This window comes from Vidua chalybeata, chromosome 4 (genome assembly GCF_026979565.1).
Source record: "Vidua chalybeata isolate OUT-0048 chromosome 4, bVidCha1 merged haplotype, whole genome shotgun sequence".
NCBI lineage: Eukaryota > Metazoa > Chordata > Aves > Passeriformes > Viduidae > Vidua > Vidua chalybeata.
Window position 1 is genome coordinate 50,094,221 of NC_071533.1, and position 23,052 is coordinate 50,117,272.

The following is a 23,052-nucleotide window of genomic DNA, read 5'->3' on the forward strand; positions in this document are numbered from 1 at the left end:
ATGCATTTTTATAATTTAAAATGTCCTTCAAATATGAAAGTTGTCCTGGAGATTTCTTACACACTTTCCATGGTGTTTGCCTTCTTTTTTGTATATATAGCAGGTGCTACTTCTTCTAGTATGTAGTTTTTAGCCAAGCATCCCAAGAGCCGGAAACTGCATTTTGCTCTCACTTGCTCCTTTTGTCCTCTGCATTCAAGCTGATTCAATGAAGGCCTTTCCCAACAGCTGAACTTTAGGTTGTTCATTAGGACAGAGAAGCTGTCATTCTTCAGAGGTGCAGGGGAAAAGACTTCATGCACCTGCTTAGACACCAGCCCAAAAGAATAAGACACAGGGTTGGAGTGGCAGAGGGTAAGACTGTACTTGAGTGCTCTTGCTCCACTGACTTCCATTTTTCTGCCTTTCACTGAGTGCTCAAGGTACTGGTGTTGCACAGGCTAAGGCCATAAAACTCTATTACAGAATTCCTGTACTGCCAATGCATGTCATAACCTAGAATCTAATTCTGCTTCAAGCAGTGCAAATGGAGACTGTTTTCTAGACATGTTAGAAAATAAAAAAGTTGTGAAAAGTGATGTCCACTTGGGTCTCTAATGGGTTGGGAATCAGGACTTCCTGAACATGTCTGTCATTCTTTACATTTCCCTTCCCTGAGCTTTGTAGTATGCTTGAAAGTGCTCCTTCTTAACCAATATATATTTAGAAAAAAAAAAAAAAAAGGAAAATCTCAGTCACACCTCATGATCATCTCAATGCATGCATAGGGTATTGCAAGCAGTGTAAAAAATCATGCACTGAAAATTCTTTCAGCTTGATATTCCAGAAATAATTAATAGGTATAACCTGTACTATGAATGGCTGAACTCTGATGGTCAGAGATGTGTTATGGCCATCTCTTTTGAAGAAAAAGGAGAAAATTGTGCTTTTTCTCTCAGGCCTCAAGCAATCAACACTTAGAGCAAACTGTAGTTATCTTTTGGAACTGTGAGTTCTAAGCCTTTTCCTCAAGGCTGTCTGTGTGTGAGTACACTTTTCTTTTGCTAATATGCATCATTTGGAGAAGATACTCAACTGTTTGGTCAAAAAGCCTAAACATATTTTGGCTTTACATTTTAGATATAAGTTTGCAAATGTCCTCTGGGGAGATATGTATGTTGTTTGTGCACATTTTCAAATGCCTCTGTTTAATATTCTGCTTGTGTATTTGTTGCCTAGTATTTCACATAGTCAGAGATGCTGTGAGCTCCTTGTAATGGTCCTGATCATCATCATCCTGTTTCATCCTCTTTTCACTGTTTATTCATTCTGCTTTGCATTCAGTAAAAGGAGGATGTCATTGATATCCTAGGTCAGCAAAATTATAAAATTAAGTACCAGTAAGGCAAGCAATTGTAGGAAAGCAAGGAAAGTGTGAAAAAGGAAGATCTATATGACACCAAGGTGAAACAGCAATCCCACAACAAATGAAAAAATGAAGAGAAGAATGTGGTTGTGTCCAGATCAGGGCCCCAGATTTCAGTGGTCCCTGGGACTTCTGATGCATCTTTCTCCATAAAATGTCATATATTTCAATATGAAAGTTAATGTCCTCCTTCTGTCATTACTGGCTAATGTTTCTGGGTCTTAAAAGTTGGTTTGTAATCTAGAAATATTATTTTGAAATGTAGCAGCCATCCTTCTATCTCACTTGCAATTGGAGAGAAAATTACTTGCCACCTCACAGGACTAGGCTCTGTATTTTTATTGCAGACTGTTATTCTGTCGTTGTATGAACAATCATTTATTCTAATTCTGCATATACTCATAGAAGATGGAGTGGGGAAGGCAGTGTTCACTTATTCCTTGTTTGTTCCTCTAAGAGAAGCTAGTGTTGTTTAAGAGACAATTAAATTCCATCAGTGTGCCATTCTTTTCCTTATTTCCTTATTTCTCTTTGCCAGCTTGTAGCAGAATAATGCATGTAGGTGTCATTTAGCAATTTATTTATCATGTTGTTTACTAGATCGTTTATGTAGTTTGGAGAGAACAGACATGGCTGCCAACAAAGCTTAAACAATGATTCTGTTACCCAGAAGCATGAGAATGCAATCAGGAGTATGCCATTGTGTTATCATCTTCTGGCATTGTTGGAGAGCAAAAGCAGAGCTCCCAGCTGGTCTAAAGAGCAAAAAAGTATTTTCACAAGGGATGATACTTTGCCCTCGTAATCACATAAAATTTTCTATCAATAGTCTTTATGATTCCATTTTAAATTTACTTGTATTCATGGAATAAGTGACCATATCAATTTAGTTATTTGCTTTCCTACTTAACTATTCTTTTCATTCCCACCATTATCTATTTTTGCTCCCTCATCTTTGTACCTGTTTCATTTATTTCTTTCACACATCTCTCTGGGCTTTCATCCATCACAATTTCCTGTATGGAGGTCTTTTCCTGACCTGTCTCATGAACTTAGTAATTTTTCATTTCTGTCTTTTCTGACTACTTATTTCTGCTTTGAGCAGACTCAACAGTTACTCTAAAATGTAGTTATTTTATTTGTCCCTACATAAATAATATACTAATAGTATACTTTTGCCTCATCTACCATTCACACTAGACTGCATTGATGGTTGCACTTTGTTCCTGCCGTGAGTTCTGTTGTTCTTGTTTCATTACCTCTTTAGTACACCATTTCTGGAGTTGGAAAGTGCTTTTGGACAGGGATTATGCTGCTATTTCCCCTGAAAATTGACAAACTGGTGAGCTGTCTGATCATTGGTATCTTCCTTGTATTTGTATGCTCTGTCCTTTTTTTTTTTAAACTCTTAAATAATACATATAACTCTCAAGACAAAGGGTTCACACTGGATAGAAACCCTGAATCTTTTTTCAGGTAATATACTATTGACGTTAATATTTAAAAAAAAAAAATTGTCTGAGCAGAGATTGCAGGATCAGTCCCAGAGATTGTGAGACTGTTGAACTCTGGCATAGCAAACTTTGAAAATTCACCTGAAGAGTTTCACTAAACTCCTTTGAAGAGGAAGCAGAGGAATTGAAGCAAGAACTGTTTACTATATAGGCGGACAAAGTGTGCATTTCATTCTCCACAGCACGTATCTGTGATGAGGAGTGCAAAGTAGCTTAACTTCTTTCAAGGAAGACTGAAATTGTCCTAGTGGCTGAGGTCCCTGTGTTGGAAAAACAAGTTCTCTGTTTAGCTAGATGAAGCTGTTTTCACTGGGCTTACTATTTCACTTGGACTTCAGTGATTTTGTGGAGCAGCTAAAATGCAGTAGAAGTTCACACTCTGTTTTCACCAACGGTGGCATGTTTGTGTGCACATGAAAAAAAAAAAACAAAACAATCTTAATATGGTGACTTCCCAAAAGAGTTTTCAAAGGCCAATAGCAGTGTCCCTTTACTGTGGCTGTTCACGTTTTGTTCACAGATGGGGATTGTAAAAAGTGGAAGCTCTCCTTGCTAAAAACTGTGCAGACTCCTACCATAACATGGCATCTGTTGAAAGAGGAACAGCAGGACACAAGTTTCAGGTGTGCTTGATGGGTGGATGCTGTTGATCCACAAGATGGCATGTGAAAACTGTCCTTGTCTCAAAGGAGCAGGATCTAAACACTGTTGTGTTAGTGTGAACTGGGGCTAAAAGCTGTATATTTTGGAAAAGGAAAAGAAAGGAAGAAGTTTCAAATTGGAACTAGGAGCCATTTGAAATGTACCCTTTGTATTTTTGAAATGCAAAATTTGAGTGTGATGAGGAAGGAGTGAGGAAGAGCCCTTTTCTCTTACCACTGGAAGTAACTTGGTTTCTTCTTTTTTTCTTGGTATTGTATTGAGTTTATATTCACAATATGTCACTAAATGGGTAGTGATTTACTGTGATTCTGCCACTGCTGCCTCTTCTGAGAACTTATCAGGGGTTTCATGGAAACCAAATATTCCTATTGACCAAGAGTTCTTATGACTTGGGGATTATTAGTTTAAATTACTTTAACTTAGGCAATTCAAGACTTCAAATATACTTGGAGGAAATGAAAGTTCACAGTTGTATTTTAAATAATATACATTTGTAATTAATATTTTTACTTTTATTTTTTCAAGTTTGTACTGTGCTAAAACTGTAAAATTTGGATTATTTTAGCTCTCTTCTAGCTTTCATGCTATTTACAATTTGTGTTTACTTCATTTTGGACAATAAAAAACAAAATAATTAATTGTTTAGCTCAAATGCACTAAGCCATTTATTATATTTAAATGACAAACTGCACAGAGAATGTTAAAATTCAGATATAATCCTTTTTATTTAAATTTAATAAAATAGTATAAATATTTAATTTTGTAACATTTTTCACTCTCTTCTTTTGTTGAATATACCCTTATGTTCCACTTGCCTAATTTTTGTGTTCTTCTTAAGGGATTGTTTTAGAATATATGGAAAAAGATGAAAAGGCTGTTGCTGACTTTAGTAGATGTTATATCCGTCAGCTATTCATCTTTCACTAAATTCACACTTTTGGCCACACAAGGATCTCTGAAGTATTAATAAAATCAAGATCATTGTTAATAATATTGTCTTTAAGTATCTAGGAGTTATTGTATTTGAAGAATTACTTCTCTCTTCAATTTTTTCTCATCAGCTCTGTAGTGTTCCCAGTCTGAAAAACATTGAGTGTATTTGAAGTCTTTTTGAGGGTTTTGTTGAGAACAGGTGAAGTCGGGTTCAACTTTTTACCTTTATTCCACAAACTTTCATCCAAACTTCCCCTCCACATTGGATTAGAAAAATCTTAATACAAAGGACTATTTCTTTAGAGTCTCTGATAATTGCTCTTTTTTTCAATTGCTTTACTACTGAAATGTTGCACATTCAGTTTTTCCCAACAGTTGCTATGTTCCTTAAAGGGTGTCATTGTCAAAAGAGAGCTAATTGGTAGAAGGAACATTCTTCTTTCAGCAAAAGGCATTACCTTTCCCAGCCATTGAATTTACGTAAGCATTTCATACGTGTGCCAGAAGAGTTTCTTGTCTTTTGACTAAATGAGTGACCACAAGGAATCAGATTCATATTGGGTTACACAGTAAGGGACTTGTTGACCTGAGTGAATTAAGAAAAACCTCTTTTTACTGCTGCCTGTTTTTCATGATCTGCTGTGTTTCGTCCCCCAAAGACAATATGCAGCTTCTCACTGAGCTGTTAAAAACAGATTTGTTACCTGGCTCAGAGAGCCATCCTAGAGCTTTAAAAAAGTTGTATTTGGACAGAGTGTGACACTTAGAATGGGAGATAACTGATATTGTGGCTAGAACACCCCCAGGCAGTGTTCTATATCTAGGAAAACTAGATAAACTGTATGAGGACTTGCCATCGTGGGGACAGAGGGGGATAATGAGATACTTGTACAATGTTTCTGATCATATATCTGGTGCCTGTTTTAATTCTGGTCATCCTTCTGTGTTTAATATCTGTAAACGGTGTTTTAAGTAGGGATTATAAATTAAGCCCCTCTCAGAATTAAACTCTTATACAAACGGAAGATAATTATGTTGCTGAGCTCTTTAAAATATGGGTATAGGAATATCTGGTTTTCCCAGTTCAGAAGTCTTTCAAATATTTCAAATGGGTACTGTTGCTAAGATAACACCTCCCCTTTGTAAATTACTTCCAAAGTTTTAAAATAAAATGAGCTTTTAAATAAGAACAGCAGGAAATATGCATTGTTTGATAGATCTTTCCCTTCAGTAAGAAAGAGAAGTATTCTGCCTGAATTTCCCTCAATGCTGTTTTTAACTATAGAAATAACCTCCAGCCTTCCAAATGCCTTCCTAAGAGACTTCTTTGTAGTTTCAATAAATTTGCTAGTAGATCTTAATATATTAATGAAAGAATTAATGTGATCAATCTCCAATTACATTTGTTTCCTTTTTCAAATGTGTCAGTCATTGACAATTTTTATGATAAAAGAAGGAGCTTATACTTTCTCAGATGTCTTCCTTCTTCAGTTCTTCATCTGTTTCCTTGATGTGTTTTGCATAATATGACTACATAAATTAAATCAGTTATGCCAATACAAAGGGAAATGGGTTTTGTGGAAATGATTCATGTATTTCTTACATAAAGAGCATCATATTTTCGTGTCTTTAATATTCAAGTATTTACACTGGTAATAAACAGATTAGCCTGTTGTGACAAAAAGTGCTGGGATTTGTGACACAACTGTATCATAAAACCTGTGAAAAAGCAAATGTCATTTCTAACCAAGGCAGTGTAATAATTCAGTACTTTAAAAAACTTTTACTAATAATCCATGTAGTTTACCTAAGCAGAGGATAGAATCTATTTCCACAGTGCTGCACATTAAATGCTATCCATTTAACATCTCTGATCGGAATAAAGAATGTGATATTTGTCTTCCTTTTTTGGCTCTGTCATCTGTAAAATAGCTGTACTGATTTGCAGGTTAGCCAGTGTTGACTTTTCTTGCAGTAGGCAAGCTTACCTAGTATGTAAATCAAACAGTCATTACAGTCACTAAAAATGTTTTAAATTTTACCCATCAGTAAAGAGAAAAAACTGTAAAATAAAATCTGCTTTAAAAAAAAAAGGTCTTAGGGGGAAAAATAGTAAGTACTAAGTTTAAATGTAAAATATTAATTCAACTTTTTGTGTGTAACCATTATCACAGTCTGATCATTTATTGTGATGTTATCACAGAGTATATGAATGTTACTTGATCTAGATAATAGTAAGATATTTTGGGATTTATAATGGGCAGGTATAGAGAGTATATCTGTATATAATAGTTCCAATATCACTACTGATTTCTTTTCCTTGAATTTTGAAAGGTATTCAATGGCTGAATTGGAAGCAATCACACTGTAGTCAGGCGATTTAAAGGTATTATGTAAATAGTGTTCAGAAACTATCTCCATACCTGCTATTCTTCACAAACCATAAGCCAAGTGTGATCCAGTAAAGGATCAGTTATACTTGAACTTTACTCTGACAATATATTAAATCTTGATTTCAGTAAAAGCCAACCAAGACTTATTGTTAAAGTGTCGTGCTTTTCTTTTTCTCTGTTTCAGCTGAGACAATCCCAGTCGTACTGCACAGACACAGAATGCCTTCAGGAATGTGAGTAATTGTTCATATCAGGTTCATGGACATAAAATGAACTGCAATAATTAAAACACAGTCTGAGTGTTCTTGAAAATGCAGCAGTTGATTTAATGTTATAGGAACATATTACAATAAATCAAATACTATGGTAATAAAATTGATATGCTGGGGAGGTAATTTCTAACAGTCTGTGATGAATGTTTGTACATTAGAAGCAGAATTGATGGGAATCCTGGAGGTATCAATAAACCAGCATAACTGTCAATCAGGCCCCAAGCATTACTGAATCTTACTGTTAGTCTCCAAATAGGATGATTTGGGGAATGAGAGGGAAAAATTTGGAAGGTGCTTTATTTGTCCTCCTCAGATTCAGAGCAGCCTAACCAATGAAGACTAGATACTGAGCAGACATGTGTTCACAGCTGGGGCTGGGTGATGAACTGTCAGTACTGTGAGCCCTCTACTCCACTGTGAGGAAGAGGAAGCTCTGACATACACCATGACTGCATCTCTGTTGATGTGATGCCTGTGTTAATGAAGCAGAGGACTGATGTGTACACTTCCTTGGAATTTGCTGTGAAATGCATCAAAAAATCTCTCCCAAACAGTGAACAGTACGTCAGTCGAACATTACCAGAATCAACAGTGAAGCATAGCTGTGTGGAGGTTATGCAGTAATGTAAGCATGCCCTGAGGCGCTGAGACACTCCCTGAGATGCTTTTTGTGAACTAGAGGGAATACTGTCAAATGTTTGTAAATAAAAGTGAAGTGGATCTCTTTTTCCTGTATCACTTTACCAGTTGAGCATGTGAACTCACTCAGCTTGCATCAGGACTGCTGTAATGCTTTGAGGGAGCAGCAAGCCACCTGAGCAGTGTTCTTGTAAGCAAGAGCTGCTGATGCCAGTGTCTTTTACAGGTCTAGGAGCAGTGCAGGCAAGGTTTCCAGCATCTTGGAGAGAGTGCATGTCTTTGTTCACCCTTATGTTCCTCACTCCCCTGTAAAACCTGTTTAGAGATGGGCATGCAGCTCAGACTTGCACTGGGCTCTGCCAGTGTGAAACAATCCCAGATTCAGTGCCATGCTGGGCTGAAGGGGGAAAACTGAGCTGCCCCACATAACCCCTGAGGAAAAGATGGTGTGGTGCACGTGTGCTATACAGTGCTGCTGGCTTACTCTTTCTTTATGGGCTTTGTAAGTTATGCTGTCTGTGACTTCCATCGCTCCTCCTCTTCCACATACACCTGTCCAAGGGCAGACTTTTTAGTCTCCCACATCTTAGACTTGTGTGTAGTTTTTTTAATTACAGGCAGGTAGGAGAGGGAAAGAGGGAAAGATGATGGGAGACCGAATATTTTCTATATTAGAAGGAGGCACAGACAGGGTGTGGAGCTTTCTGAGTCAAAACCAAGCAATGGTAGGTCATTCTCACTCACACCTTGGGAGTCTTGGATCATCAGTATTTATGAAGCTTTTAGACTAAGGACTGTATTAATGAGTAAGTTCTGATATGTGTGGGCACGAAGCTTGTGGGATAGCTTTAATGTTACCAAGCTATAGTACAGTGGGGATTTGAATGGTTTGCAACAAATAGCTTTCCATTCTGAGATTCTTGCAATAACTGGTTGTGCAGATGCAAGCAATTTGGCAGCAATTGTTCCAAACCAGTGGTTTGTTTCAAAAACCAAAGCAAAAATTACAGAGTAAATCTTTTCCTATGTTATTATATTGCTTAAATTTAGTTCTAGCAAAGGTATTTTTCTGCTGATGCAATGATACAGCCTGCATATTTGTCACATTACTTTGTGGTGCTTCTGTGATGCTGTGCTTGTGCCAGTCTGTAAGACCCTGGGAATCAAAGGCAAAAATAAACAGATTGAGCCTGGAGAAGCTTCTAGAGATGTTTTCAGAAATAAATTAAAATAATTCTGGGCCAATCTTCTGTCCATTGCTTCATCTTGTTTTTATGAGCTGTAAAGCAATGAGCTTACGTTTGAGGTGGGTCTCCTCTTCCCTAGGTCCCACAGCTCCACTTCCTGTTGACTTTGATTCCTCATTTCAGAATCTCAATATGAACAAGTTTGTTTCACTCTCACCAATTTGCTCATTCCCAGAATTTGGTCTTCCTTCTGGAAGCACAGCTGGGAATGTTGTCATACACAGATTCTTAAGTTGCAAGGTTGTGGAATAACTGATGAGATGTATGTGGTTTTGTTTTGGGAGACATCAGGGCTGGGGTTCAGCCAATGTCACAGCAGCGTCATGTGTTGTGCTGCTGCTACCAGCTGGAAATTTTCAGAAACACCCTCTGTTGATTCTTCTGAGCATGCTTTGTTTTTTCAACTCTTGATTTCAGTTCTTTTTTTAGGAGCCATATCAAGGCAGTAGTACCAGGTTTCCCTCATTCACTTTTTTGTGTTATTATCTATAAATTCTTACTTACAGTTGTTGGCACCATTATGTCATGGTGACTTCCCTGAAGAGTTTCCTGCCAGGGTCAGGACCAGTGCTTTTGGATTTAGTTATAGGAACATATAAGCACCACTTCAACAAGTATTTGGGCACTCTACTTGATGGCTGTTCATCTGCTGGTTCTCCATCAGAGTATCTGCTGTGACATTAATGCATGTGTCAGAGTCTGATGACTGTTTCCTCAATTTCAGTGGGTGTCTTGCAGAAAAGAAAAGGTTGTAAGTTTTGAATAGGCAACACATTTAATACTCTGTTAGGATTGTTAATGGTCAGCATTAACAATCCCTTGAAATGAAGAATAAGAGCGGTAATTCTTTTCTGAATTCTGTCTAACGCAAGTGGAGCACGGGGGTTCTCTGACGTGTGGCAGTTGCAACATCAGCGGTTCATCCAGCCTAGGGAGGATCCCAGCTGGGACTGATCTGCTCTGATGGCTCATGGCCCTTCACAGTCAGCCTTCCCTGTCAAAGGAAATGAGGGGCTACTGCCTGAGTTTTTTCTGTGTTCTAGCAATTCCCAGACGTTGTGACCTCAGTTTACCACATTCATATTTTCAGCACTATTCTCACTGCTCTGCTAGGTTGTAATATGGTCAGAGATGACTGTCTCAAATGTTGTCTACTCTACTTCCAAATTTTTATGCAATTTAAAATGAATACATATATGTGATTCATCTTGATTTGTATTCATCTAGGGCAGTCACAGCAGCCTAACCTAACAGCTTGAAATGTCTGCCAACTCTTCCCTCCCTTTTCTGGGAATTCCCTTCTCCCTTCCTCTGCTGCTCAAGTCTGTTTTGGCTTTCTTTGGGTTCCTTATCCCTGCCTTTGAAAGTGTCAGCTTGCAGGCATTATCTCCTGAAGGTCCCATGGGCTGTTTGTCTTCCCTGATGATTCATTTCTAAAATACTTCTCTTCATACAGTTTTATGCCTTTCCTTCACAGAACAAGCAAGGCTTAAATCATCATGAAAAGAAGACCTAAGTCAGAGACCATGCTTTTGCCTTCCTGCATGCAGATGTTTAACAGTTTTTACCAGGGTCAATCTGTTTGTACTCCAAAAGAAGATATTTCTACCATGAGAGGGCAGACAAAAAGCACCACATGGAATATACTTTCACAGTAAAAGAAATTAATTTCTTTAAAGTACAGCCTCACTCTGAAGGAAAAACTGCAGTTTAAGGGCACTAAGTTCATGTAAGGGTATTTAACATGTGCACTTAGTAGTTTTAATATTGTATTCTTGATATTTCACTTGTACAATCAGGAACTGGTTGACCTTTAACCTTTAAAAACTTTTTACCAAACTCATAATTTTAATAGCTTTTATTGCCTTCTAGAACCTCAAATGAATCTGCAAACATCTGTCACAAAGGATTTTTTTTTCTACTTCCCATTTCTTTCTGGGAGAAGACTAGTTTGTGTGGCCTAGTCTGTGCTTCAGTAGGAAAAAGCAAGTCTAAAAACTGTATCTTGTACATGCAGCAACAGATAGGATTCACCATAGTCACTAAATCCCATGGGAGTTAATCCCACAATCTCAGACCAGCTCCTCATAAAGCTTTCTCCTGCAGAGAGAAAATTCAGCCATGCTGTAAAAAAAAATTAAAAAAAAAAAAAAAATTCCAGGTAACCACAGGGACAGAACTGCTCACAGGCATCCTTCAAAAGTGTGTGGATATGTATGCCAAACCCAGGGGACCAGATACTCTGAAAATAAAGACCTTGGGCTGGTTTCAGTGTTGCATGGAAAGGTAGGTTAGAGACTGTGTGTCATGTCTGTCAGTGACATGGGAATATGTACTGTTAAATTCTGTACTAGTTGGTGTGTCTGGAGCACTGGAGATTAATAACCAGATCCATTCATCAAAATGGGTGGTGGCAGGAACATTCATCTCAGACTAGGACAATCTTCTATCGATCTAAAAATATTAGAAAATACCATTCACAGGTGCTCTTAGAGGATAACCTTTATTCTTCAAGGAATCAAAACATCACTTCTAAATTACTTGCAAAAAAATGCCAGTTACAGATAAAGGAACTGTGACTGCAAACTCTTAAAAAGATTTTTTTTTTCTGCCCGTCATCATAAATTCCATCCTGCTTGGTTTCACCTTCACTCAACTGTTCTTTATCCATAAGCTGGTTTTATCTGATTGTTTTGTGATCTCAGGGATGGATGTCTTTGTAGCAAGATTGTTGTTTCCTACATATAACTGCTTCCAGTAGCTGAAATAGCTTCCTGTCTGTTCTCTTGATTTGTGATGCAAAGCTTTGAAAAGTTGGATTCAACCCCACCTATGTGAAATTTTGCTTATCCTCTTCCCTGTAAGAGATTAAACGAACAGATTCTGAAATCTCTCACATCCTTATTAAAGCACACGGTCATTTGTGAGAGATGTGGGTTTACCAGTTCCTTGGAAAGTGTAAACATTGTTGTGTCTGTTTTAGTGTCTGGCGTGCCTTAAGTAGGTAGTACAGGGCCAGTTAGATCAGCTATTGTCTTGCTTAACTTAGTTCAGAACATGTTTCAGCACGTTTGGTTCGATCTAAACTTATTACAGCACAGGCTGGAAAAAGCTGTCTTGCAATGAACGCCTGTGGTTTCCCTCTGTGCTCCCTTCTGCTCCCTTCCCTGACCTATAGCATGACCTGATCTGGCATCATTTGCTTACCCCAACTTTTGCTTAATGACCACAGACCCTCAGTGCACTAATGTTCAGCAAAAATTCCAGAAGGCAGTCGGACTAGTCTGTTTCTCTGCATTGTATGGGGAATCCTGACTAACAAGTCATCTGAATTTTCAGTCTTCTCCCAGAAATATTTGCCAAAGCAGGTACTTAAGGCCTTCTTACTTGTTGCTGAAGGTAGTCTCAGAGTGGCTATTAATTGTTGTCTGAGTTGTCTGGAAGCCCCAAAATAAAGCAGTTGTTCTTTTCATGCCAAATTATATGCAAGTCTGCTGGATATATAAAGATTTTCCAAGATTAAAATATTGATATATGCTGCTGATAATATTAATATTTTGGTCAACAAAACCAAAGGTCTAAATTCTTACCTTCACAATTCCATATTCTTTCAAAATCCAATGTGTAACAGTTTAGTGAATTAAAGGCTATAGCTTTCTTATTTATATTCTGTGCACTATGCCATCTCCTCCATATACAAAGCTCTTTATTCACTCAGATTTTCAAAAGAATTCTCACTTGTAATTGCATAGAATTCTAATAATAAAAGTCCTCTACATTAGCAACATCTTGAGTTTTGAAATGTCTATATTTTGGACATTTAAAAGGCAAAAGCAGTTTCATTTGCTCATACATGTTAGTGGTGGTGTTTGTGCTGTGAGAAGGATGAACTTCTATTGCATGGGATTTTTTCTTCTTTGACATTTTTGAGTGCATGTGATGTCAGTAAAGGACATCAGTCCCACAGCCCCATGACTGGGGCTTATGTCATGAAGCCTTATTCCCAGAGCAGCACTGTGGAGAATGGCATAGCTGTAAGCTTCCCTGCAGGGCCCCTCTGCTGTGTTATGAACAAACCCATTCCATGGAAGAGCCTCTGTTAGCAGTGCCATGCAGGATGATGGTGATGAGGGTGGTTCTGTGGTATCAGCGTTAACCTTCAAGGAAATTATTCCAGCAGGGTCTAAGTTATCAAGTAAATGTTAAATAAGAACAATCCAACCAATACTGAATCCAGACTTGACTCCATAATCAGGTGACCCACATAAGACAACTTGAAAATATGACAGATACTAGTATCTCTGTGGAGTTTTCTGGATGTTAAAATGTTCATCTAGAGTAATAAAATAGAATAGCTCTTCTCTTTCTGAAGGTTACTCATTATAGCTTTGAATTAATTGCTCTGTATCAGTTGATCATCCAGATCATTAATGAAGATGTTAGGCCTTCAGATACTATAATAAATGGATTCATGTGAGTACCACAGGTAATTATCTATACATGGGTTTACACTTCAGCTGACAAGATTAGTAACTGTTTGATTACTTGAAGCTATGTTTCAGAGGAGAAAAGTTGTTTTAAAATGTGCAGGTATTTGCAATAGTTTCTTGACCTAAATAGATCAGCCATTTCCAGCCTGAAGGTATTTTCATAAATTTATCTCCATGTTTTGATGCTTCAGGCATTATGTATGGAAATTTGGTGTAAAATTTTTATATTGTGTTCCTGGGCTTCACTTTGGAATGTATCTCTGCAGCATTTTTTCACCTCCTGCCAGATACATTGCTAGAACAAATACCACATGACCTGGATGATCAGTCATGGAGATCTGGCATATTGACACTGAAACATCTTCAAAGAAACTCTCAAGAAATAACTTAGTGTCAAGAAATTGATTACCGTTAATTTGCTCCTTTCTTGTTAGAAATCAGCATGTTCTCTGTGTGGGGCCTAACTATGGAGCCTAAGCTTTCATCAGTTTAGTCTTACTGTTTTATTTGTTTGAGGCAAAAAAACAAAGACCAACATACATATGGGGGGTTTTCCTACATAAATGTATTCTGCATCAAGTTTGATTTCTTAAAAATCAAGTTTGATTTCTTAAATGTGAAGAGCGTGTTTATCATCTCCAGTTCACTAGGAGCTAATATGATTTAAGAAATATTTGTGATAATTCTAAGAATGCCAGTGAAATATTATGAAATAGATTATTGTCTTTTCAAATGGGTAAGAAATGTGATAAAATACAGTATTACTGTCTCAAAGCCAAAATGAGGGACTAATCAGAACACTCCATTGAAAAATATTTCAGGGATTTTTTCCTGAGATTGCATTTTTGGTTTCACCTGGGGAAAAGAACTCTGTTGTTACTCTGTTATAACTTGAGTTTTCCTTGTCTGTAGTGCCAGGACCAAACTCTTCCAGTGACAATGGCATCAGCTTTGCCATGATAATGATGGCCTGGGTGGTGATTGCACTTGTCTTGTTCTTACTGCGACCTAGTAATCTAAGAGGATCAAACACAGTCGGAAAGCCAACCAGCCAACACAATGTAAGTACAGTTTCAAGTGCCCTGCAGGGAGATTCTATAATAGCTTAAACCTATTTTGGTTTAATACACACTTAATAGTAAAAAATCCAGCAAACCCCAGATGCAGGGAAGAAATGATGATGTCTGGTTCTAGATCAGAAGGCTGAAGGATAACTTTATTAAAACTATACTATATTACATTAATATACTATTTAAACAGATAGTATACTATTCTACATACTGACTTCTTACTTACCTATCTAACTCGTGACTCTGCTGAGAGTCCGAGACACAGCTGGATCCAATTGGTCATTGAACCCAAACAACCTTCACCAGAATCCAGTCAAGCAATCACTTCAGGTAAACAACCTCCATACCACATTCCACATGGGGGAAAACAAAGGAGCAGAAATAAAGATTGTTTTCTCTTCTTCTCTTTGTGCTTCTCCTGAGAGACAGAATTATGTCTCTCTGTCCAGAGAATGTGAATGTCACACACACTATCTCAAAGTAATATTTTCCCATTTTTTCCCATTGTATTTTCTTGGAACTCCATTAAAAATTAAAATGAGTTAGACTAAAGTGAAAGGAATCATGAAGGCTAAGTATGGGATGGAGCAGATGCAGTGTCCTCTGGACACTGTTTGTCCCTGGATGAAACTGCCTCCTGCCTTCTTAGGTGAAAGGGGACAAGCACAGCTTTAAGAGAGGTCAGTAAAGAAAATTACAGCATGATACTTAGACAAGGGTGATCTTTGTCCTATATGTGGGATCATGGAAAAATCTCATTTAATACAGTATAGTTTTTGGTGCTTATTTTCTCTAATTATTTTAATAAATATTGAAAAACTATGAAAGAAAACAGAATGTAACACTTCTGAGTTCTTCTATTCCTAAATCCTCCTATGTGAAACACTGTTTCTAATTCTGTACTTGCTTTTTTTTTTTTCCCCTCCTTTCTTCTCCCAAGGGACAAGAACCACCAGCCCCACCAGTGGACTAGAGCATTCAGTATTGGAAAAGTTCAGCAGCTAAAACATTGCACGACCAAATGAACGAAGTGACCAGATTACTCCTAACACCCACTCAATATGGTTTTCTTTTCTCATTTATATAGAGCAGAGTTACCACTCAGCAGTAATCTTCATGAACTGCTTTTAGTGACTTCAATTTTAAGTTAATTTTTGCTTTATATGTTATTACAATTCCTATAAAATTGTAATTTGAATAATGGTAAGGCATTGCAAGGTTTTTTTGGTTGTTACTGTTACTGTGGACATTCCACTCAATCTCTTTCTGTTCCAGTGATCCTAATTTCTTTGCTGTGATTTCTGATATGCATTGAAAGAAAAAGAAAATCCCAGTCCACCTATAAGAAAGTTACTGTCCTTTCTACAGATTGATTCATATTTCTTCTCCAGTATGCTTTGAGAGTTATATTATGACTGGAAGTACTTAGTTATGTGCTGAAAAATAGAAATTGTTTTATATTTGCCCTGGTTTCAGAGCAGCTTTTATTTTGGTCTTCAGACCACTAACAGTTTTCAGGGTTGCTGGCAAAAGCAACCCTGGATTGTCCACTAGAATTATACTGTGCGTGTGCATGCACACGGAAGTGAACGTGACAATTGCCACTGTCAAAGCTTTGATCTATATATTGGGAACTTCACACAAAAGATTATACCACCAAAAAAGTTAATTCAGCCATTTTCATTAATAAATTGTAGGTCTTATTCAATATGTTGTGAAAAAAACATACTCTCAACCCAGGTGTGTTTACTGATAGACTTTATCAAAAGAGAAATTTAGTAAGAAGAACTTGGTAGAATTTTCTGTCCTGGCATAGTCTTTTCATAATTGGTACCTTAATAAGTTTTTAGCCATGATATAATGGATATTGGACAGGATGAAATCATACCAAGAAGTTACCATGGTTACCAACTTTTGGTATACAACATGTACGGGATTATTCAGGTTTTTTCACCTGTATGTTATCAGCAATTCTTAACATTTCATCCTTATCTACTAGTTGTAATTGTAGAATAACAAACTTGCAGGTGATTACATATGGCATGTCTCTTCCATCTAATAAATGTGTGTATGTGTGGTATGTTTAAGTGTGTGTATGTGTGGCTGTGCACACACCTGTGCACATCTCCCATTATGGCAAATGGGAATGACTTTTTTATGTACATTAATTTAAGAACATTTTAAAGATGTACAGAAAAGCAACACTGTATATTTTTCTTGTTCAATTTGAAAAAATGATCAGAATAATGTAAAGAACATTTTTATGTTACCAACATGAAACTTCTTTCCTTAAAGGTCAATAGGACAGACATATGGGAATTCTAAGCCTTACTCTACAAACCTTTATTTCATGAGGACTTTAGTTAGGGAGCTGAAGGAACTAACTGTTAAAGTTCAAAAAGATTTGTATTAACGGGCTCTAACAAAAATCTCACATCAGATCCCGTGGTTGACAGATGCAGGATTTTGCTCTTCAGGGTAAATGGTGAGCCAGCTAAGCCTCCTTGTAAAGGTACAGTGTAGACCTGAAGAAGTGCTTCTGTAATTTGATGTAATTGACCTTTGAATTTCTATGGAATACTGTGCTCCCAAGCATAGGAGCATGTTTAAAATATATATATATATATAAAAAAGAAGATTGGGCCAGGTGCTCTCAGTGACATCAGTGCAGTGCCATGTAAAGCAATGAAACTGCAGGAGAGAGGCTGAGAGAATTTGTCCCATTATGTCTAATAATGTACAGGCCACAAACACTGTGTAAAGATGTCACTGGGAAAAGCACTCTGCCAGTGCTTACTTTTTGCCTTCCATGTACATTTATGTTTGGGATGCTGTTCAGAACAAGTAATACAGCATCATTTAGTTGAACCCACAAGGAAACGTATATAATCTCCCACACTGACCTTTTTTCTCCAAGGATTTTTGGCCAGAATTCTTCCCTATTGGAGGCACAAAAGAAGCTTCCAATTGATTAAAAAGCCAAATAAAACAGGCTTCTATTCAGAGCACTACTCCTCATCCTATTGGGAGTTGGTGAGATTTACAGAAGATGCTCCTCACTTGTGAGGATCAGTCTCACTTAAATGTCTGTTTATGTATTTATAAAACTTACCATGTGCACCCACCTCTAAGAGTCTTGGCAAATGAACTTCTTGTTCAGAGGAATGTTGTGGTTTACCTTTAAATGAAATGTCTTTGCTTAAAATTCCTCTAATTGTCCCAGTGATTTTATATATGTATGCTTTCCTCATGTAAATTACTATTTTAAATTTTCTATGTAAAAGAAAAAAAAACATTGGAAATATTTTATTGTAAAATGTTTTACTAAAGAGCCAGGCCACTATCCCACATAAAAATGTATGTCTTTTAAATTCAGATACTCTCTCCAAGATATAAAATTCAGATCAGCACTCTTAATTAAAATAAAAGTAAGTAACCATAGGACTGTATTTTGCCACTCTTACTTGTGTTAAATAGTGCCTTACTCATCAAGTAGTTGCACTGAAGTTTGTGGAACTACTCTGAGATAATGTACTAGTAGCAGCTTTAGTAAGGGTGGCAGAAATCTGGCCTTTAGTGATGTAATTTGTGATTAAATAATTGTATCATGGTTACAGATGTTTATGGTAAATTTTGGGAAGAGATTAGTGGTATGCAAAGCTCCAGGGTATGATCAGTTCTGTAATGATGGTTTTAAGCTTGGTTAGTCAGAAATGCAAGTTGTAGCAACTTGGAAAATATGGAGGGAAATTTACAATTATACCTTAACTTTGTTAAAACAATAGTATTTTTAGAGTCTGCTTAACACAATTACTATACTCTGATATGAGAAATCATATGTATTCATGCACTGTCTGCAGATCACTTAGCCTTGTAATATTAATGATTGAAAAAGGAAGAATGAAGATGTCATGTACTTAATGTAAATTGGTGGTTTAAAATATCTGAATTATGCCAAACAAAAAATCGTCTGTGCCATTTGCAGTTTCCTAGTAATCTTTTACTGAGTACTTGGATTGGGATAAAGGGCTTGTACTATGCACTTTTTATTGACTTAACAAAATAAATAGCAATCATTAGTAAACTTTTGTCTTTGTTTTTTAGTTTTTATTTAAGATACAGGACTGCACCAACCTATCAATTCCTAAGGTAATTTCAAATAATCTAAAAGTAAGAATCAGTAAAAATAGTGTGTCACCTGTGTAACTTTTAAAATGTAAATTCTAACTCTTCTAATGGACACTTGTCTACTGTATGTATCTCAAGCAAGTCAGAACAAATAAAAAGCAGTTTCCAAGGTTTAAGATACTTTGATGACCAACATGGTTACCTCTGCCTTTTGCTCTTTGAAGTAGTTATGCAACCTAGGAAGTTAGAAATAATACAGAAAAAATAGTAATGACAATTATGCTGATTGTGTTACTTTGTTTTAGATCAAATCCTACTATTTTGGGATTGCAATCTATTTTCCAGTTCTAGATCTTGGCAGTGTTGGAGCCAGACCTGCTTTGAGGAAGGAAGATGCTGCAATGGCTCTAAGGCAGTGCGTAGGAGCAGTAGAGACCTGCTGCTTCCTCACTGTTCCCATGAAGTGCAGCACTCTTCTCTGGAAGCAGAGCACAGAATTCTGAGCACTGCCTCAACAGCAACTCAGATCCCTCATTAAGGATTCCTGTGTTAATCTGAGGAAGAAAAGGAGAACCAGGGGAGCATTAGGGTTTAAAATAATATACACCTATCCAGAGATAGTGGCAATAAATACCAGAGAATCAGAAACAAAATCAGAATAATATAACAACAAGAAGAAGTAACAAATGTTTTAGGCATTTGAGTCGATAAACAGTACAAGATCTTACTCAAATATCAATAATGTTGGCTCATCAAAATTTGCCCTTTTACTCAAACATGAGATTATAAATAACCCCTGAAACTAAAGCTAAACTTCTAAGTACACTTGTTAAAATGTTTGCCAAGGATGCAGATGCCTATTGAGAAAAGTGATGCAGAAAGAAAATTGCCACAAATCTAAATTCATATTGTTGAACAGATCTGTACAAGGCCTAGTTGTTCAAGATCACCAGTAATTTGAAATTACTCTGCCCCAAAGCCTGAAAAAAAATTACCCTATTTAGGATGTTTGGGAAAAAGACATCACATCATTGCAGCAAAATATTCCATTAAGTTAATTCCTTGCAAAAATGGACTACTTACATCCTTTTCTCCTTCTCTTTATTTCTCCATTACCAGCCAATGGCCTACAGTGCCATTCACTGGAAAGATCTGCACTTTGGGGTGGGGGAAGAAGCAGAATATTCCATGCTGAACCACATCCTCACTTGTAAAACAACACAACTCTTACCAACTTCCAGGCAACATCAGCTGAAGATTTTTCTTTTCATATAAGAAAAGTAACTGAACACTTGTATCAAAATTGCCAACTCCCATAGCAGGCACTTTGGAGTTAAATGTAATAGCTAGAAGAATCTGGCTTCCACACTCCCTTTTTAACATCTGCAGCTCAGAGTACTGGCCAGGGTGGGTGTCTGAAACAAATGTGCTTCAATATTTGGCAATATATATTAATTCACCTTATATGTACAGCATTTTAAAGGTTTCAGTCTTCTTGCCTTTATGGAAAGTGTTACTGTAAAATACTTACTGAAAATAAAGCAGTAATTTATAATCAAAGATAACATGTAACAAGGTTTAAGAAAACAGCCCTTTGCATTTATAGGTTTTGTCATTACATCTTCCAAGCTATACATGATGAAACAGAGGAATAATTTTTGTGACTATGTAGTTTTCAGACTTTTAACTGGTTTAAAATTAATTTCTCTTGCTGCAAAATCTGTCTTTAAAACCTAGAGATAAGAAAATATGTTTCCTTTAGCAGACCAATGGAAAATCCCACCACTGTACAACATTATGAAGGTCACAGCCATTGGTTCGATATTAAAAGCAAATCTTAAAAAGGTGTTCAGTTTAGGGGAGAACTTGAAATGATAAATGATGAGATGAAAATTATTAGCAAGAAAACAACCCAAAGAAGCCTCCACAGGACTGGCACTACACCAAACACCGCAGGTAATGCATCGAAATCTGCTTTCTTGCGATGATAAGTAAAAATTGGGTTTCTTCAACTCCCTTAGTGATTTCATGCAGTCTTGTTTGAAATAGAAAATCTAAATAATCATTCTCCCCTTCATCAAATATTAGCTTGCAATTTGAATCACAAATGCATCTTGTCTCTGACACTCCCTCCTGCTGTATGCTTGAGTTGGGCTTCATTATGTAAGGGGAAGAGATTAAGCCAAATTATCTTTTCACTATGCTGTAAGGGTAGATCAAATGTTCACCTTATTTTATGCAAACAACTGTTATGGCAATAGGACAGCTCAGCTGAGTAAAACCCTTTAAAGAAGGGATGCTACAGGACGATTACTCTCCAATGGGGCAGTGACGAAAAGCAGTGCCTTATCTGACTGCTCTTACTTCCATTGCATTAGTTCCAGCATTTAATGGTTCCTTGCTGTTCTGTTGAGATGGCTGTTAGCCTGAAACGGTTCTCCTGGTGGGAGCTGCAGTGTACCCCGTGTTCAAAAAGCAACGCTGCTGCCCGCAGCACTGCTCCTGGAGGAACAGCTTTGATGTCAGGCAGGAACTGTATGGTTTCCAGAAAAACATCAGAAGAGAATGAAAAAAAAGAGGCACTTAGAAAACAACAGACAGGCCACCAAATGTAATCACGCCTGGAAGGAAGTGTGAATAATTTCTCTGTATACTGAGAGCTTTAAATAATGTAATTAGAGGAAGGTCATGTACTGGGAAACAAAACGTTGTGCACTAACGTAAAGAATGGAGTTTGACAGGATATTTTCATCAGAGTTCTCAGAGTGCCCTTCCTCCAGCTTTCAAAAGTTTTAATCCTGCATGGCTTTGGGGTTTTATTAACATGGCAGTATTGTACATGAGACCTGACGAGCTTGTTGTCCAGATGTTCCATGTCCTAAGCAAACAGGTATGTTGAACCTGAGCAGAAATTCACTGCATTTTGCAACAAATTTTACCAATATTTGCAGTTTGAGAGGCTGGTTGTCACCAGCAAAGAAAATACTATATTAGACTAATCATAAGATGTTTAGGCAAACTGTCAGGCTGTTTAGCAATGTCAAAGTTCTGGTGAACCACAGAGAGGTGGACATGAGGAGAGGTTGCAAGTAGGGACATGCCAGGCAGAAAACGTCTCTTGTAGCAAGACAATGTTGGCTCTGAGCACACATAGAGCTCAGGTTCTCTCATCTGCCTGTGTTCAAAAATGGCATATGGCTGCTTTATGCAGCTGTTGGAGCCTTTTCAACACGCACACCCAGTCCCACATGTCCTGAATAATCTCTTTAGCTGCATCTCCTTCCTTCCTCTTCACATTGTAAGATACAAGGCATGGATTCAAATACTGATCCAACTGGTCTTGTGGGCACTTTTGTGCCTCAGCCTGGGACTGTTGCCGAGTACCTCGGATTTCCCAGTTACAGGTGCAGTTATCTCCCAGTCATGCTTTGTCAGAAGTTAAAGAAAGGCTTGACAGACAACAGTAGTTGTTGAATCTGTGTCAGATATTAGTGTCAGAAACTGATTACCCAAACTCAGCTGCCTTTAGTTAATGATCAGCTAAATCTGGTTGGCAATCAGTCTGACATTGAACAATAACCAGACAGGATTCAAAACCTTAATATCCAAGGTTCTTTGCTGGCTTTTCCTCCCACTTCCAACATCAGGATGCCAGCCAGGAGATTATGCAATCATGAACTCACTTGCTCTTTGTCTTCCTTCTCCTTCCCCTCATCCCCCAAATCCTTAAAAAATAATTTCTCCCTTGCATAACAGAACAGCTTGTACATAGGAGGTGAAAAGTGGCCCCTCCACCCGTCTTTGGCATTCAGATCGCTCTTTGCTCAGTAGTTTCTGGAAAGGCAGAGGTGTGGCCTCAAACCCACTCCCTCGTATGCTGGAAGAAGGATTCACCTGACCTAATCAATTGCCAATGCTAAAGAAAAACACACACCTGAAATCCCATTCCTCTTGTTACTTAATTTACTTATCCTGTGCTGCAAAAGTATTCACAGTCTACACTGAGCCTTCAAAAAAACAGAGCAGAATTCACAACTTTTATTTAAAAAAAGTGGACCAATCTCATCTGCTTTGCAGCAGCCTTACATAACCTTTCTTGCCTTACATGTTATTGGAAAAAATTCTACATCCTGGTAAATGATGGGTCTTCCTCAGTGGAAAAACCAAGAAGATCCCATCCGATAACTCGAAATTTTTTCTGTAAGAAGAGGGGAGACCCAAACTTCACACCATTTATTTGCAACGCCTTTAAGCCCTGTATGTTTTAATCTGCCTGCAGTGCCCTCACCACCAGAGTG

The 23,052-nt window shown here is 37.4% G+C and overlaps 1 protein-coding gene across 5 annotated transcripts in view; it reads left to right on the plus strand.

The window, feature by feature from the left end:
* SMIM14 (small integral membrane protein 14) overlaps nt 1–18,714 on the plus strand; it is a 54,910-nt gene extending 36,196 nt beyond the window's left edge. For all 5 annotated transcript variants that reach the window (XM_053940044.1, XM_053940043.1, XM_053940042.1 and 2 more), the window contains 3 exons: nt 7,093–7,141; nt 14,469–14,617; nt 15,567–18,714. In XM_053940044.1, the coding sequence (XP_053796019.1) occupies nt 7,093–7,141; nt 14,469–14,617; nt 15,567–15,599 (231 nt within the window). In that variant the 3' untranslated portion in view covers nt 15,600–18,714. The remainder of the gene's footprint in view (nt 1–7,092; nt 7,142–14,468; nt 14,618–15,566) is intronic.
* The last annotated feature ends 4,338 nt before the right edge of the window (nt 18,715–23,052 follow it).